Source organism: Bos mutus, chromosome 8, assembly GCF_027580195.1.
Source record: "Bos mutus isolate GX-2022 chromosome 8, NWIPB_WYAK_1.1, whole genome shotgun sequence".
In the NCBI taxonomy this organism is placed as follows: domain Eukaryota; kingdom Metazoa; phylum Chordata; class Mammalia; order Artiodactyla; family Bovidae; genus Bos; species Bos mutus.
In genome coordinates this window covers 58,544,153-58,559,300 of record NC_091624.1, presented here as the reverse complement: position 1 = coordinate 58,559,300, position 15,148 = coordinate 58,544,153, and the positions used below count along the sequence as shown (strand labels likewise).

At 42.7% G+C, this 15,148-nt stretch overlaps 1 protein-coding gene and 1 long non-coding RNA gene across 6 annotated transcripts in view; one reads left to right on the top strand and one right to left on the bottom strand.

Annotated features, from left to right (window-relative positions):
• The window catches only part of LOC138988898 (uncharacterized), a 36,965-nt gene extending 26,855 nt beyond the window's left edge, over window positions 1–10,110 (top strand). For 3 of the 4 annotated variants that reach the window (XR_011465140.1, XR_011465141.1, XR_011465142.1), the window contains 4 exons: window positions 1,930–2,221; window positions 3,100–3,195; window positions 7,883–7,941; window positions 9,104–10,110. This is a non-coding gene — a long non-coding RNA (uncharacterized lncRNA). The remainder of the gene's footprint in view (window positions 1–1,929; window positions 2,222–3,099; window positions 3,196–7,882; window positions 7,942–9,103) is intronic. The other variant, XR_011465143.1, reaches the window with a different exon arrangement.
• LOC102287414 (guanine nucleotide-binding protein G(q) subunit alpha) overlaps window positions 1–15,148 on the bottom strand; it is a 316,088-nt gene that overhangs the window by 6,937 nt on the left and 294,003 nt on the right. For both annotated transcript variants that reach the window (XM_005892987.3, XM_070375738.1), the window contains exon 6: window positions 4,518–4,671. In XM_005892987.3, the coding sequence (XP_005893049.1) occupies window positions 4,518–4,671 (154 nt within the window). The remainder of the gene's footprint in view (window positions 1–4,517; window positions 4,672–15,148) is intronic.

Below are 15,148 nucleotides of genomic sequence, written 5' to 3'. Positions count from 1 at the left end.
GGGAGATATTAATTAATGATTATAGAATTTTGGGGGGCAATGACACAGTTTTGGAAATAGAGATGGCTGCTCTGCACTGTGTGGAGAAGGCAATGGCACCCCACTCCAGTACTCTTGCCTGGAAAATCCCATGGATGGAGGAGCCTGGTAGACTGCAGTCCATAGGGTCGCTAAGAGTCGGACACGAATGAGCAACTTCACTTTCACTTTTCACTTTCATGCATTGGAGAAGGAAATGGCAACCCACTCCAGTGTTCTTGCCTGGAGAATCCCAGGGACTGGGAAGCCTGGTGGGCTGCCGTCTATGGGGTCGCACAGAGGTGGACATGACTGAAGCGACTAAGGAGCAGCAGCAGCAGCAGCTCTGCACTGTGAATGTAATTATAGTATCACTGAACTGCATGCTTAAAAATGGTTAAAAAGACAAACTTTCACGTTACATATATTTTACAATAATTCATGAAACTAATGACACATACAAAAAACAACTGAATGGTATGCTTTAAATGGATGAATTATATATTGTATGTGAATCATATCTTAGCAGAACTGTTTTAAAAACATAATAGACCCTGATAAATATGTTAATTTAAAACTTGTTGTAAATTAAAAGCAATACCAAAACATTACCACCTATCAAGGACTGAGCACTTTCTTTCTTTTTTCTTTATATAATTTATTTCATTTTCTGTCTGTTGTTCTAGAATAAGCACCTTTCTTATATGCATCTTTTGGCACTATGCATCTGAATTTCTCCCATTTTCCATTTAGCTTTATACCATGAAAGAGGGGTAAGCACTATAAGCTCTATTCCTCCTCTCCCAGAAAACCCGCTTGGGATCCACAGCTTAGATTTTTTTTTTTTTTTTAATCAGTATTGTTATTTACTGGTTGGGATAAAGAAATCTTTGACAATTCTACTGAGGGCCTACAGATTCTAACAAAATACATGGTAAGCTTCAGAAAGTCAACTTGAAAACTTTTCAAACCAATCTTATAAGCAAATAAGCTTATATCCAACACTGCCAGACATTGGGAGGAAGAGTCATGAAAGCAGATTATTCTCACTTGTACAGGTTACAAAAGGAATGTTTGAATTCCTGACTTAGCCCAGATTTGAAATTGTCAATGATTAAGAAGACTGGCACCATACTGAATTAAAGAGTGCCCCAATTAAAAATATGTGAGAGACAGAGAGAGAGAGAGAGATAAATTTAGTGTCCTAGCTTATTTAATGTACTATTTTTAACTTAATTCCATTGTTGTTATTGTTCAGTTGCTCAGTCGTGTCCAACTCTTTGCAACCTCGTGGACTGCGGCACACCAGGCTTCCCTATCTTTCACCATCTCCCGGAGATGGACCAGTAGATTGTTAGAACTGATGCAGACTTCCATTTTCATAAAAGAACGTTATCTTTCTGGCTTGTGAATGAAATTTTACTTGCTCTTTTTGGGAAACGAAAGTCTATTCTTTTGACTCTTTTGTTCTTTTTTTAACTCTAAAGTATATTAGAACATAACTCAAGTTCACTGAAGAAGAGCACGTGGAGTCTGTTATGCTTTTAAGCATAATTTGTTATCTGAATAAACATAAACTACAAAGAAATCATTACGGCCATTATAGCAGGAACAAAAATCCCATAGTCTCTATGAACAGTTTTGCAATTCAAGTCCATGTGGAAATGGTAATTTTCCTTTCTGAAGAGAAATAAAGAAATGACATTCATTATGATTAAGACCTTGTAAGTACAGAAATGTGGAAGTGTGAAATTTATAATACTATAAACATGTGTATTATAAACATGTCACTGCAGAGTGGGCCTAGAATTTTTTCTCTCAGCTCATCTTACAAGGGCCTGAAGTCTCCTGGAATGACAGCTGCATCTGCTTTAGGAATAACTATCAGCGTCTTTTATTCTTTTTCCACAGACAAGTTTCCTATATGCGTGACGTGTGTTACCAGGGAAGATGGACAGTGAAAAAAAAATGAACTTCAGATTTAACAACATTCACAGTGGGCTCATGTTGGAAGGAAGATGCTCTTATTTGTAGTGATGGGGAATCGGGAACTCACTGGACAAAGGAGAAATGTAAAAAGAAGAGGAAGAAGCCGCACAGAGAAGGAAGAACAGTACTCTAACACTTACTTCGGGTCTTTATCGCAGGAAAACCAACCCTGGTGTGCTGTTCTATGTGTGCTGTGTGGGTGCCTTGAGCCTCGGTGGGTCTGCTCTGTCATCCCATAAGTATGCACATAATGAAAACATGCTGCCTACAGGCTTGTGCTATGTCAGGGGGTGGTGGTCATTTCTCATTCGTGGATTTTCACCAAATTCTGAGAAAGACTAAAACAAGTCTCCCCTTCCAGCCATACGAGGCAAGCATGTGTGTTAGGTGTAAGCCGGACGCTTCGTGCCCACCTTATTTGGGCTGGTCTCGTGTTTAAGGAGTCAGCCTGCTGCTGAGGGAGAGAACCAGTGCTAGGTTGCCTCCTTCCGTGCTTTGCTCAGGAGCACTGAGGACTACAGGCTCGGGCATCTGTGACTTGGTGGCAGGCTAGTGGCCAAGTAAAAGGAGGAAAAGAGAACAGGATAGGCAAGTATTTGTTTTTAAAGGGACCTCAAAGCACAAAGGAAAAGCTACTTGGACAGAGGATGGGAACACACTGCAGACAAAACCAGCATGATAACATCCCTACAAGTTAGAATTCTATGTGCATTTGAGAAGGAACTTCAGTTCATTAACATGTAACGTTTCCCTTCCAAGAGCAGCATCACACCAAACACACGTGTGATGAAAGATGAGTGAAACTCCATCCTCAATGTGTTGGCATCTTTGGGGAAAGCTATGAGGCCAAACTGAGTATTAGTTTTGAAGTAATTACCTTTCTTTCTTTTTTTTTTTTAAATTTTATTTTATTTTTAAACTTTACAATAAGTAATTGCCTTTCTTAAGGAGTTCCTAGAAGTACAAAAACGCTGCTGAGTTGACATACACACCAGATAGCTTATGCTGATAAAGTATTTTTTAAAAACAGCCCATTCTCTTGTTGCACCTCTAGAATAGGTACTTTTGGGTTTGTGTTCTTCTCTCTGCCAGGCACCGAGCTACGTGACTTGCATACGTGATTCCATTCAATTCTTTTTTACCCAGGAGGAAACTGAGTACTTAAACGTGACTGAGGCCCCACCGCCGGTAAGTGGCCGAGCTGGTGCAGTGCTGTGCGACATTCAAAGTTTGTCCTCTTACATGCTATTCACTTAGATCTGGGTTTGGCAAGCTTTCTCTGTTTAAGGACCACAGAGTAAATATTTTGAGCTTCTGGGCCACTTGAGCTCTATCACAACCACTTAGTTCTGCTGCTGTAGCATAAAAGCAGCCAGACAGCATATAAATGAGTGGGTGTGGCTGTTTCAGTAGAATTTTACTTAGTTGTTTAGTCATTCAGTCATGTCTGACTCTTTTGCGACCCCACCAGGTTCCTCTGTTCATGGGCTTTCCCAGGCAAGAATCCTGGAGTGGGTTGCCATTTCCTTCTCCAGGGGATCTTCCTGACCCAGGGATCAGAACCGAGTCTCCTGCTTGGCAGGTGGACTCTTTACCACTGAGCCACCTAGGAAGCCCACAGTTAGCCACTCCTAATCTATACTCGAGCGTGTGTGGGGAGCTGAGTGTGGACTCTGCAGATAAGTTCTTACAGGGCAGTGGCTGTGACTCTTTCACCTGTTTCAGAGTGGCTGGTACGGATGCATTTTGTTACCAATCTGTCAGCAAGTAATATTTTGCAGAAGGGGTTGGGTGTTGTGCTCAGTCATCCAGGATTTCAGTCTAGTTGAGGAGGCAAGATTTGTTATAAGAAGGAAGTAAATAATGCAAAGTACATAGACAGGAGTCCCAAAGTGGGTGCTACAGGCAGAGCTTAAAAGATGGGTGCCTTCTCTCAGGATAATGGGGCTTCATGGGGTCATGAAGCCCTCCAAAGAAAATATCTGTGTCAGGCATCATGCTGAAATCTCACACTTATGTTATCTATTACAGTCAACAAAACAAAAGTTTGGTTCTAAAGCCCAGAGCAATTCAGTTACTTGATCAAGGTTTACAAATAGGAAGTATCAGAACTGGTATTTGAAGCTGACAGATCGACTTCAGACCATGGGCTCTTGACCACAAAATTCTGTTTTCTCTCCAGAGAGAAGGACAGGCAGACTGTTACCAAATGAAAGGGAACTCAAGAGGGAACTATAATGGTTGATACATAGTCAAAACTAGGGGATGGTTCCATCCTCTGATATAAAAGAAAGCTTCTTATGTATTTTGAAGTAAGTGTAAATTTCATCACTGTTGGTAAGTGAAACATTTCAGGTCATTAAAAGACAGGACAAACAATGATTCATACTCCATCAACACGTGGGCTTCTGAGGCACTGATGGAGTACAGGAGTGTGTCAGCTCTGGCCCTGGTCTCAGGAGGTGGGATATTTCCCTGGCTAACACGCTGGCTGAAGAGTGAAGACTTACCATCGTATTCCGGGAAATAGTCAACTAGGTGGGAATACATAATTTTCTCCTCTAGAAGATCTTTCTTGTTTAAGAACAGAATAACTGAGGAGTTCTGGAACCAGGGATACGTGATAATTGTTCTAAACAGTGCTTTGCTTTCCTCCATTCGGTTCTGAAAAAAAAATCAGCAGAAAAACAAGACGTGAATTACATGATCACTCAGCCTGGGAACTGTTTGCTTTGTAAGTCCAACCCATCTTTGGTATGCATTCAATTTCTGTGGCCTTGGGCTGAGCTTCCATGGCATCAGGATTTACATGCAAAAGGCTCAGCAGCTCTTTTCATTAGGCAAACTCTCAGGCTGACGAGCAGAAGAGAATAATAATAATAAATATCTACTGATAGAACTTTTAAGGTAGAAAAAGAATCATCAAAGCCTAGAGAATCAAGTTGTACCTGGCACACTGTCACAAATGCCCACCAAGAATTATTCATTCATGGCCAAATACTTAAGGTCTGTATCAAAAACTAAGAACCAGGCTTCATTTTGCATTTCTTAACCTATATGTACTAGGGACTTCACAATTAGTCTATTACATAACAGTCAAAACAAAGTTACTTTATTCTTTGCCCAAAGTGCATCAATATTTTTTAGAAGTATTATTTTTTACTATACATATATATATATATATACACACACATACACACACACATTCCCTGATTAGAAAAACACATGGAAAAATATTTTTAGATCACACATTTCCTATTTATCAGAACACACTGTCTCCCTAAGTTTCACTATAATTTTCATACACAACTGTGGACCTATACATAGTAATTAGTTGGAAATACAAATGTAATATTGCTCACCACCTTCAGTGTTTTCAACTGAAGCTATCTATCAAGTCAGTCTAGGTAACAGAAAACCTCTATGAATTCTTAAGGAATAGTCAGCTTGCTCTTACAAATGAAGATGTTTCAAGGGTACTTCTGACTTGGGTGATCACTCACCAGCCAAAAGCTAGACAGCCTCCTTGCTTAGCCCACATCTATTCACCAGCTCTTCCTTCTACAGACACACTTGCTTCGAAATCATTCCTGCCCTTGGTCACAGACCAAGGTGGCAGATTTGGAGAATCCTCCTTGGGCCTGCATTTTCTCAGACAACAGAGAACACTCTCCATTCCCCTGTCTTGGATCTATGTGTTATGACCAAGTCTGGGGCAATGGAAAAGCCTGCTGAGGATTGAGCCCATGTCTACTGCTAACAGGTGGCTTAATGGCTTAAGCCAGAGGATCCTATTCAAAAAGTGGGTTCAATCCCTGGGTCAGGAAGATCCCTTGGAGAAGGAAATGGCAACCCACTTCAGTATTCTTCCCTGAAGAATCCCATGGACAGAGGAGCCTGGCAGGCTACAGTCCATAGGGTCACAAAGAGTCAGACATGACTTGGCAACTAAACAAATAATCCTATTCTCCTTGTACCTGGGGTGATTCAGGGCTGGGCTCTGAATCCAGGTTCCTGTCACTTGGACTACTGCTTCCCTTGTTTTTTGGTTACCAGTGTAGCCAAGCTGCTCAACCAGTCCAGTTAAACTCCAGGATTTTTGCCAAGAGCTTTGGAACAGAGAACCAGCTTTCATGAAAAAAGTGGAAGAAGCATCGTGTAGCCTTGAGCTTCCAGAAACCATTTTGAAACAGGAAGAAAAAGAAACTAGGTTTTAACTTCTTGGTCAAACCATGCCAAAACCTGGTGATGCTTTGCATTTTTTAGTAACATCAACCAATTAAGTACTCTTTAGTTTTTAAGCTAGTTTGAACTGTATTTTTTCTGGATCTTATTATATATAAAATACTTCTCAGAGAAAAACAATATATTATTTATATGCAGAATCTCCCCCAAAATGATGCAAATGAACTTACTTACAAAACAGAAACAGGCTCACAGACTTTGAAAAAGAATGCTATTTATCACTGAACCACTTTGCTGTACACCTGAAACTGTTAATACAATATTGGTAACTCTAGTTCAATATAAAATTTAAAAAAAAATCTAATGCTTTTGATTGATATAGCTGGATCCACTTCATTCTCAAATTTCTAAAAGGAAGTGAATGAAAGATGTTTGAAGGATGATCTTGAAGACTAACGGTTCAAGCTGTTAACACATTCTGCTCAGCTTTTACCTTCCCGATGTAGAATGTGTCCTGAGTTTCACAGTTCAGCATTATAGAGGCCAACTACACTCTTCTGCATTACCCTATGACCGCTGTTCCAGAAAAAGTTCTGGGAAGTTAAGCTCACCAAGCAATTTCCTATATCCTGAATATGTCTTGCTCTTTTCTTCTGTAAAGTGTTCCAATTCAAATCAAGCTGAAAAGGCCTACTGTTCAAAAGGAGACCTTTACCAAACCTGATAAAGTCCATCACCACCAATCGAAATTGAGCAGAATGCTGTGGGCTCCTGGTCATGCAAGCCTTCCTCTGTCTCCCATTTCTTGTTTGTAGGAAACAGGCTTCAGCCTTCCCTGAGTTTCAAAGGGCAAACAGCTGCTAATCAGGGAAGTGAGGGATGCAGCCTCAGAACAGGGTCCCGGTTCTGCCTCAAGGAATACACATAACAACACCTTTGAGCTTGTCTGCAGAACTAAAACCCCCAACAAATGAAAGATATTAATTACTAGATGAAACACGCTTCATTCCAGAGAACAGGTCACAGATGGGATAACCCCCAGAATCATAGAAGCTTATCAGGAGACCACCTTAGGCCAGATGAAAGGAATGCAGGTCCTGCACACACCCTGGTCCTCACCAGCAATCCCACCCTGAACACTGCTATAAAACTGCTCACCAAGTCCCCGTGGGTTGGGACACACCGTTCTGAGGGCACAAGTCCCCTGTGGCCTCCTTTGCCTGGAAAAGCAATAAAGCTGTTCTTTTCTGTTTCATTCAAAACTGTCTCTGAGATTCGATTCAATTCGACTCTGGTGCACAGAGGCCAAGTTTGTGGCATCACAATCTCTTTACCTTTACACTCTGTGCCTACCATTAGATAATTAAATATGGAGGGATGGGTTACTTCAAGGGACAGTGTTTATTTCAGCCCATATTTAATATAAATAATATGAACAGCCTTTAAAAACAGTATTTTTACAATCTATATGCCTTTTACCGATTGTCATCACCAGTAACAAAAGTTTAAGCCTGGAAACAATATTCACTGAGAAATGATCTCTTGTAGCCTGAGATTTTACAGGTTGAAAATTTCATGACTGAAGGAAAGCAAAGGCCCTAATAAAACTGAAAGAATTAAAGGATCTAAAGATGGTTAATTAGATAGTGACATCCCTGATGGAAGAATTAACTTTTTTTCTTATTTACAGTTGTAGCAATTCCAGAAAATCATACTGTGGCCTTCAGAGAAGTCATGTCTAAAGAGCGGGTATGTACACCTTGGCCTCAACCAGATAGCCTCCATCCGAAAGGCTTATCACTGTGATTAGCACTCTCCAGAAGGGGTATGATGGGGTCCCCAGGGGAGGGCCCTACTGGGACCGTTTTTAGATTGAAGTCTAATGGTAAGTGGCTAGACCGGGGTAGAGACTAGAAAGGGGAGAGGAGTGGTCCTGACTTTGAGTTCACGAACAAGGAGGCACCTGAGGCCTCTATGATTAAGTTCAAGTCAGAACTGGATCCCCCAAGCTCCAGATGGAGGTCTACTGTAAGGGGGGCCTCATACTAGGACACAGTAGAGACAGTGGACTATGCCCAGCCCTGGGTCCTAGAGATGTCTTGTGGCGGTGCCTATCCCTCTGTGCCCGGGGCTGCTGCAGCCGGGGCCACGGTGGAGGTGAGCCTGCTGACTGGCCTGGTCCCACTGAAGCTTTGCCAGTGTCTGCAGTCTGGGGTTGCTCTAGGCTGTTTTCCAACTTGGCAAATGCTGTGTGGCCTCGGCAGGAGCTTCTCCCTCAGGGGAAAGCTAAAGAGCAGCAAAGTGGGTGGCTGATCAGCAGCATTAGCACCCACATACCTCCAACCAGACCTACCAAATTCAGTCTCAGGGACTTGCCTGGTGATTCAGTGGTTAAGACTCCATGCCTCCAATGCAGTGGGCATGGCTTCAATCCCTGATCAGGGAACTATGATCTTGAATGCTGTGCAGCACTGCCAAAACAACAACAACCACCAAAAAACCCCCTCAATCTTAGGGGGTAAGCCCTAGGAATCTACATTTTTAGCGGGCCCTCCAGGGGATTCTGATGTAGGGTTAACTTTGGGAAGCACTGTGATGGAGGTGGGCTTCTCCAAATTAGCATGTGTTATGAATCACCTGGGGACACGGGCTGTGACTCAGCTTGGGGTGGGACCCAGGAGCCTGCATTTCTAATAAGCCTGGAGGTGAGGCTGATGCTGCTGACATACAGCATGCACTTGGAGGTGGAAAGTGCAGAGAGCTTGCTGAGCTAGGGACCAAGGCGAGAAACACGACGCTCTGTCCTGTTTTCATGATAAGAAGTGCTAGTCACACATCCAGCCCAGTGCCCGAGTCGTGCAATGAAAATCTAACCGTGCTGGCTTCCTGCTTTTTGTCTCTCCCAATTAAGATTCATCATGAGAAACGCTGGGCTGGAGGAAGCATAAGCTGGAATCAAGACTGCTGGGAGAAATATCAATAACCTCAGATATGCAGATGACACCACCCTTATGGCAGAAAGTGAAGAGGAACTAAAAAGCCTCTTGATGAAAGTGAAAGAGGAGAGTGAAAAAGTTGGCTTAAAGTTCAACATTCAGAAAACTAAGATCATGGCATCCGGACCCATCACTTCATGGCAGGTAGATGGGGAAACAGTGGAAACAGTGGCTGACTTTATTTTTCTGGGCTCCAAAATCACTGCAGATGGTGACTGCAGCCATGAAATTAAAAGACACTTACTCCTTGGAAGGAAAGTTATGACCAACCTAGATAGCATATTCAAAAGCAGAGACATTACTTTGCCAACAAACGTCCATCTAGTCAGGGCTATGGTTTTTCCAGTGGTCATGTATGGATGTGAGAGTTGGACTATAACGAAAGCTGAGCGCCAAAGAATTGATGCTTTTGAACTGTGGTTTTGGAGAAGACTCTTGAGAGTCCCTTGGACTGCAAGGAGATCCAACCAGTCCATCCTAAAGCATATCAGTCCTGGGTGTTCATTGGAAGGACTGATGTTGAAGCTGAAACTCCAATACTTTGGCCACCTGATGTGAAGAGCTGACTCATCTGAAAAGACCCTGATGCTGGAAAAGATTGAGGGCAGGAGGAGAAGGGGACGACAGAGGATGTGATGGTTGGATGGCATCAATGACTCAATGGACATGGGTTTGGGTGGACTCCGGGAGTTGGTGATAGACAGGGAGGCCTGGTGTGCTGCGGTTCATGGGGTTGCAAAGAGTCGGACACGACTGAGTGACTGAACTGAATTACGATTCTTACTTTATGCCGTGTAAGTTGTTTTTCACTCCACAGTGAGAATTTCTAATATTTTTAACCCCCAGGGGAATGTTAACAAATTGATAAACTCCTGCTAAAAGCCCCCAGACTAAATCCTAAATGAGACTAACATCAGGTTTTTATGACATCTTGCAAGGTGATGGACTGTGCAGAGAGGGAGGCACAATCCACTCTGCTCAGTAAAAACTCAAGTCTGTGGGGGAATGATGTGTCCCAGGAGACTGGTGTCACTTGCTTTTTAGTAATTCTCTAGGGCCTGGAGTTGCAAGTAAGAGAACAAAATAACAACATATGAGACACTGAATTTATCAGTCATACACGTGAGGATCTGTTCACCTCTGAAGACAAGTTTAAAAGCAGTCTCAGGCTGCTGCTGCTGCTGCTGCTAAGTCGCTTCAGTCGTGTCTGACTCTGTGTGACCCCACAGACAGCAGCCCACCAGGCTCCTCCATCCCTGGGATTCTCCAGGCAAGAACACTGGAGTGGGTTGTGACTGCCTTCTCCAATGCATGAAAGTGAAAAGTGAAAGTGAAGTTGCTCAGTCGTGTCCATCTGTGCGACCCCATGGACTGCAGCCTACCAGTCTCCTCCGCCCATGGGATTTTCCAGGCAAGAGTACTAGAGTGGATTGCCACTGCCTTCTCCTGCAGTCTCAGGGAAGTGGTGCAATCATATGCTCCTCCTCTTGGGGTTAAAACCAGTCAATTGAAAGAGGATGTCAATTAAGGTTTTCACTCTCTTCCAAACACTAAAGCTCTTTATTAACCAGATGGGACTGCTTATACTTGAGGCCCAAGGAGGTTTCTGACTTGTTGTTGACCCCATATACCACTTCTCCTGAACAGAAAGCAATGAAGGGTGGCCTGGTGAGAGAGCTGGAACAGAGGGAGCAGAGATCAATGGGCCTACCTAGTCCCCACCCACAAGTCTGAGCAAGCTCTGGGAGTTGGTGAAGCTGGGGGAAGGGAAGCCTGGCATGCTGCAGTCCATGGAGTTGCAAACAGTCAGACACAACTGAGCGACTGAACTGACTGAGTCCCCACCCTTAGAGACATGGAAAAAGCAAAGGGTCACAGAGACCGAGGACAGTCTGCCTGAGAGTGAGCACAGTGGGTTGAGTGGTCTCCACGCAGTCACCCTGCCTCAAGTAAACGTGGCCACAGAAATGTCAGTCTTGCCCAGACCATTTGCTGTGAACTCTGTCACTCTGACGTACATATGGTGAAATCCTTACCTCCAATGTAAGTTTTCAAAAGCTAGGCCGTCAGGAGGTAACTGGGATTAACGTTTTTAAAAGAGACCTCACACCTTCTGCTATGTGAGGACACAGCAAGAGGATGGCCATCTATGAACCACGAGGCAGGCGCTCACCAGATGCTGAAACTGCCCAAGGCTTGATCCTCCCAGCCCCAGGGCTGTGAGAAACAAATATCTGTCATTTATAAGCCACCTGGTCTATGGTGTTTTGTTACCTAAGCTGAAACAGACTTAAGACAACACTGATCAGGTGAGTTGCTCCTCCCAAGCCTGTAATCAGTGAAGAGGTGGAGTGCTAATCTCTATCTTGATCTCTGGCCTGGGCTGAAGGAGAGGCTCCCTGCTCCCCACCGTGTAAATCACAAGCAGAATGGTGGAACCAAGATCATCAGAAAAGGACTGGTTCAGGCTATTGTTGAGGGGGTCTCACACCTCTAATCCTTAACATCCCATATTGATTCTCACACAAATCCAACAGCAAAAACACACAAATTCTGATTAAAACATAGGCAGAGGATCTGAAGAGACATTTTTCCAAAGAAGACATACAGATGGCCAATAGTAACTACGTGAAAAGATGCTCAACAACACTAATCGTCAGGGAAATGCAAATCTAAATACTGTGAGGTATCACCTCACGCCTGTCAGAATGGTTAGCATCAAAAAGCCAAAAAAAAAAGTAGGGGCGAGGATTGGAGGAAAGGGAACCCTTGTGGACAGTTGGTAGAGCTATTAAAGTGGTGCAGCTGCTATGGAAAACAGTAAGGAAGTTCCTCAAAAAATGAAAAACCGAACTATTATATGATCTAGCAATTCCACTTTTGGGTATGTATCTGAAGGAAATAAAAACACTAACTTGAAAAGATATCTACACACCCATGTTCACTGCAACATTATTTACACTAGCTAAGACATGGAAGCAAACTGCATCATCAATGGATGAATGGATCAAGAAAACTGACATATGTATAACATACATACATGTATATGTATAATTATTTATGTATAATGTGTATATATGCATATATAGCACATTTAATATACACACATGTCAGTTCTTTACAATGTGTATATGTATAATATATATAACACATGCACACATACATATACATGTAATGGAATGTTATTCAGCCATAAAAAAGAAAACCATGCCAATTACAACAAAATAGATGAACCTTGAGGGTATTATGCTAAGTGGAATAAATCAGACAGAGAAAGACATACCATATAATCTCATTTATGTTGATTCTTAAAAACAGGGGCTTCCCTGGTGGCTCAGGGACAAAGAATTCACCTGCCAATTTAGGAGACATGCATTGTCTAGGAAGATTCCACATACTGCTGAGCAACTAAGCCTGTGTATCACAACTACTGAGCCTGTGCTCTGCAACAAGAGAAGCCACAACGATGAGAAGCCTGAGCGCTGCAACTAGAGAGCAGCCCCTGCTTGCCACAACTAGAGAAAGTCTGCGTGCAGCAACAGAGACCCAGCACAGCCCAAACTAACTAACTAACTTAAACAAACAAAAAAATAAAAACAAGTATAGATACGGAGAACAGACTGGTTACCAGAGGTAGGGAGGCAGAAGATGGGTGAAACAGGTAAAGGTGGTTAAAAGGTACAAACTTCCAATTATAAAATTAGTAAGTCCTGGGGATGTAACATACAGCATGATGACTACAGTTAACAAGACTGTATTATATATTTGTAAGCTGCTAAGACAGTAGATCTTAAAAGTCCTCATCACAAGAAAAGAAGTTAAAACTGTGAGGTGATGGATGTTATCTAGACTTATTGTGGTGATCATTTTGCAATATATACAAACACTGGGTCACTATGCTGTACACCTGGAACTAATGTTATCTGCCACCTGCATCTGCATGCGTGCTCAGTGGTGTCCGGCTCTTTGTGACCCCATGGACTATAGTCCATTAGGCTCCTCTACGCAAGGAATTTTCCAGGCAAGAATATTGATGTGGGTTGCTGTTTTCTCCTCCAGGGGATCTTCCCAACCCAGGAGGGATCAAGTTCTTTACCACTGAGCCACCAGGGAAGCACAGGTCTATGGATGAGCGCCTAAGAGTGGTTAAAAAGAGGCTGGGGTCACATACGCAGGAAAGGTTTGAGTGGGGAAGGCTTAAAAGCAATGTAGTTCTGAGTTGACTCGAGAGATGGAGAGATTACAAGGAAAAAAGAAGAGCAAAAGCAAAAGGGAATTGAAATCCAGGACCAACTGGAGGGACCTGTGATGATTCTGTGTAAAACATTTTGTGGCATTCTGATCTCTGCAACTTAGGTATCAAGTAAGAAAATTTTCCATGTTGAGACTGTGAAACAATTCCTCTTCATTTACATTTTACAGTGGGGGCTGGGAGGCATAAACACACTGGGCCCCATGAAGAACGTATGCACTCCTGCCCCCGCCAGTCATGAAAGAAGCTGCTGGCTCCCACTGCCTGCCTGTCTCCAGGGCTGGCAGGGAGCAGAGGCCAACAGGAAGCTCTATCAGACATCTCCAGTGTGGCTTGCAGAGAGACACAATTACCTGCCTGGAGGTAAGCAGCCTCTGCCTTCCTTCCTTTTGGCTCTCGTACAAATCTCCCTCCTATCAAGAAAAAGGCCAGATCCTGTGGACGTGGCCCAAGATCCCTACAGGAAGTTGGCTTTCTTCAGGCTATGACTTTGCCCAAAACTCTGCACAAAAAATTATCAACGGGCCTCAAGGGACACTAGTTCATGTCTCTAGCCCTTGTAGTCCTGCTGCCAGTGACAGCATGGGTTGGCACTCTGCCAAGGTGGTATTTCCCTCCAGCAAGAACCAGCATTAAACCAGAGATCTGAACATCAGTTTTCCTAACTTTTGCAAGTCATTACTTTGCCAGTAAATACAAGTTCTCACACTTTGCAAAGAATACAATTTAAATGAGACCCTCATTCATTTCTATGATCCAAGTCACCCACCTGCCAGCCTCTCCCTGTCGCTATTTCCCCCTCATATCAGAGCCTTATTCATTTATATTCTCCGTAAGGTCTAGAACATAGCCTTTAACTAGACACAAGAAATAAGCGTGAAGACTGCTCAATCACCACTGAGGGCCTTACAGTCATCTAGGAGTTGTTCTCAGCTGCTCTCTGAGGTAGGATGCACTCCAGACACAATGGGATGCAGCTTTTCAGGGCTCAGAGATGCAGACGGTCTGAGTGATCCACAAATGCACTAACTGATGCCAGAACTTGGGTCAAGGGCCTGTGATTCTTTGCTTATAACTTGTGTTCACAATTCAGTGATTCTGCATTTCGTGAGTTTTCTTCTAAAAAAGGCCAAGTGACACACTTGATTTAAATGACTGAGGTCCAGATACATGGACAGAGTGGTTACGTGGGCATTTTGGTAAAGTAACAGGCTATTTAGCCAAAGGGAAAGATACACATTTTATCATGCCTTAAATATTCTTCAGTTACAAGTTAAGACATCTGCTGGTCATACAATCACGCTCAATTTTAATGCCTAGCTGTTTGTAAGGCTGCGTCTATATACTGTGCATGATGAAAAATGTGCTGCCAAGGTACGTTCCACAAGGTACCAGTTTTATTAGCATCATTTCTGCTTCTGAAAGTGATCAGGAAAGGAGATTATTAGGATACAGGATACAGGATTATTAGGATATGCATTTTAAATACCACTCTTCACTCTTACTGCCATGACAAGCTTCACTATTTCTTCTGTCACAATTTATCAAAGAATACCTCATAAATTACTTTATTAAAGGTTATTTTAAAAGAGCAAAGACTAGTTGACTTTTAATATAATGATTCATAATAATATCAAATTTGAATCAATCATTATCATTTGTAGTTTATCAAACACTGAATACTTTGAAAAACACACATCCTTAACAA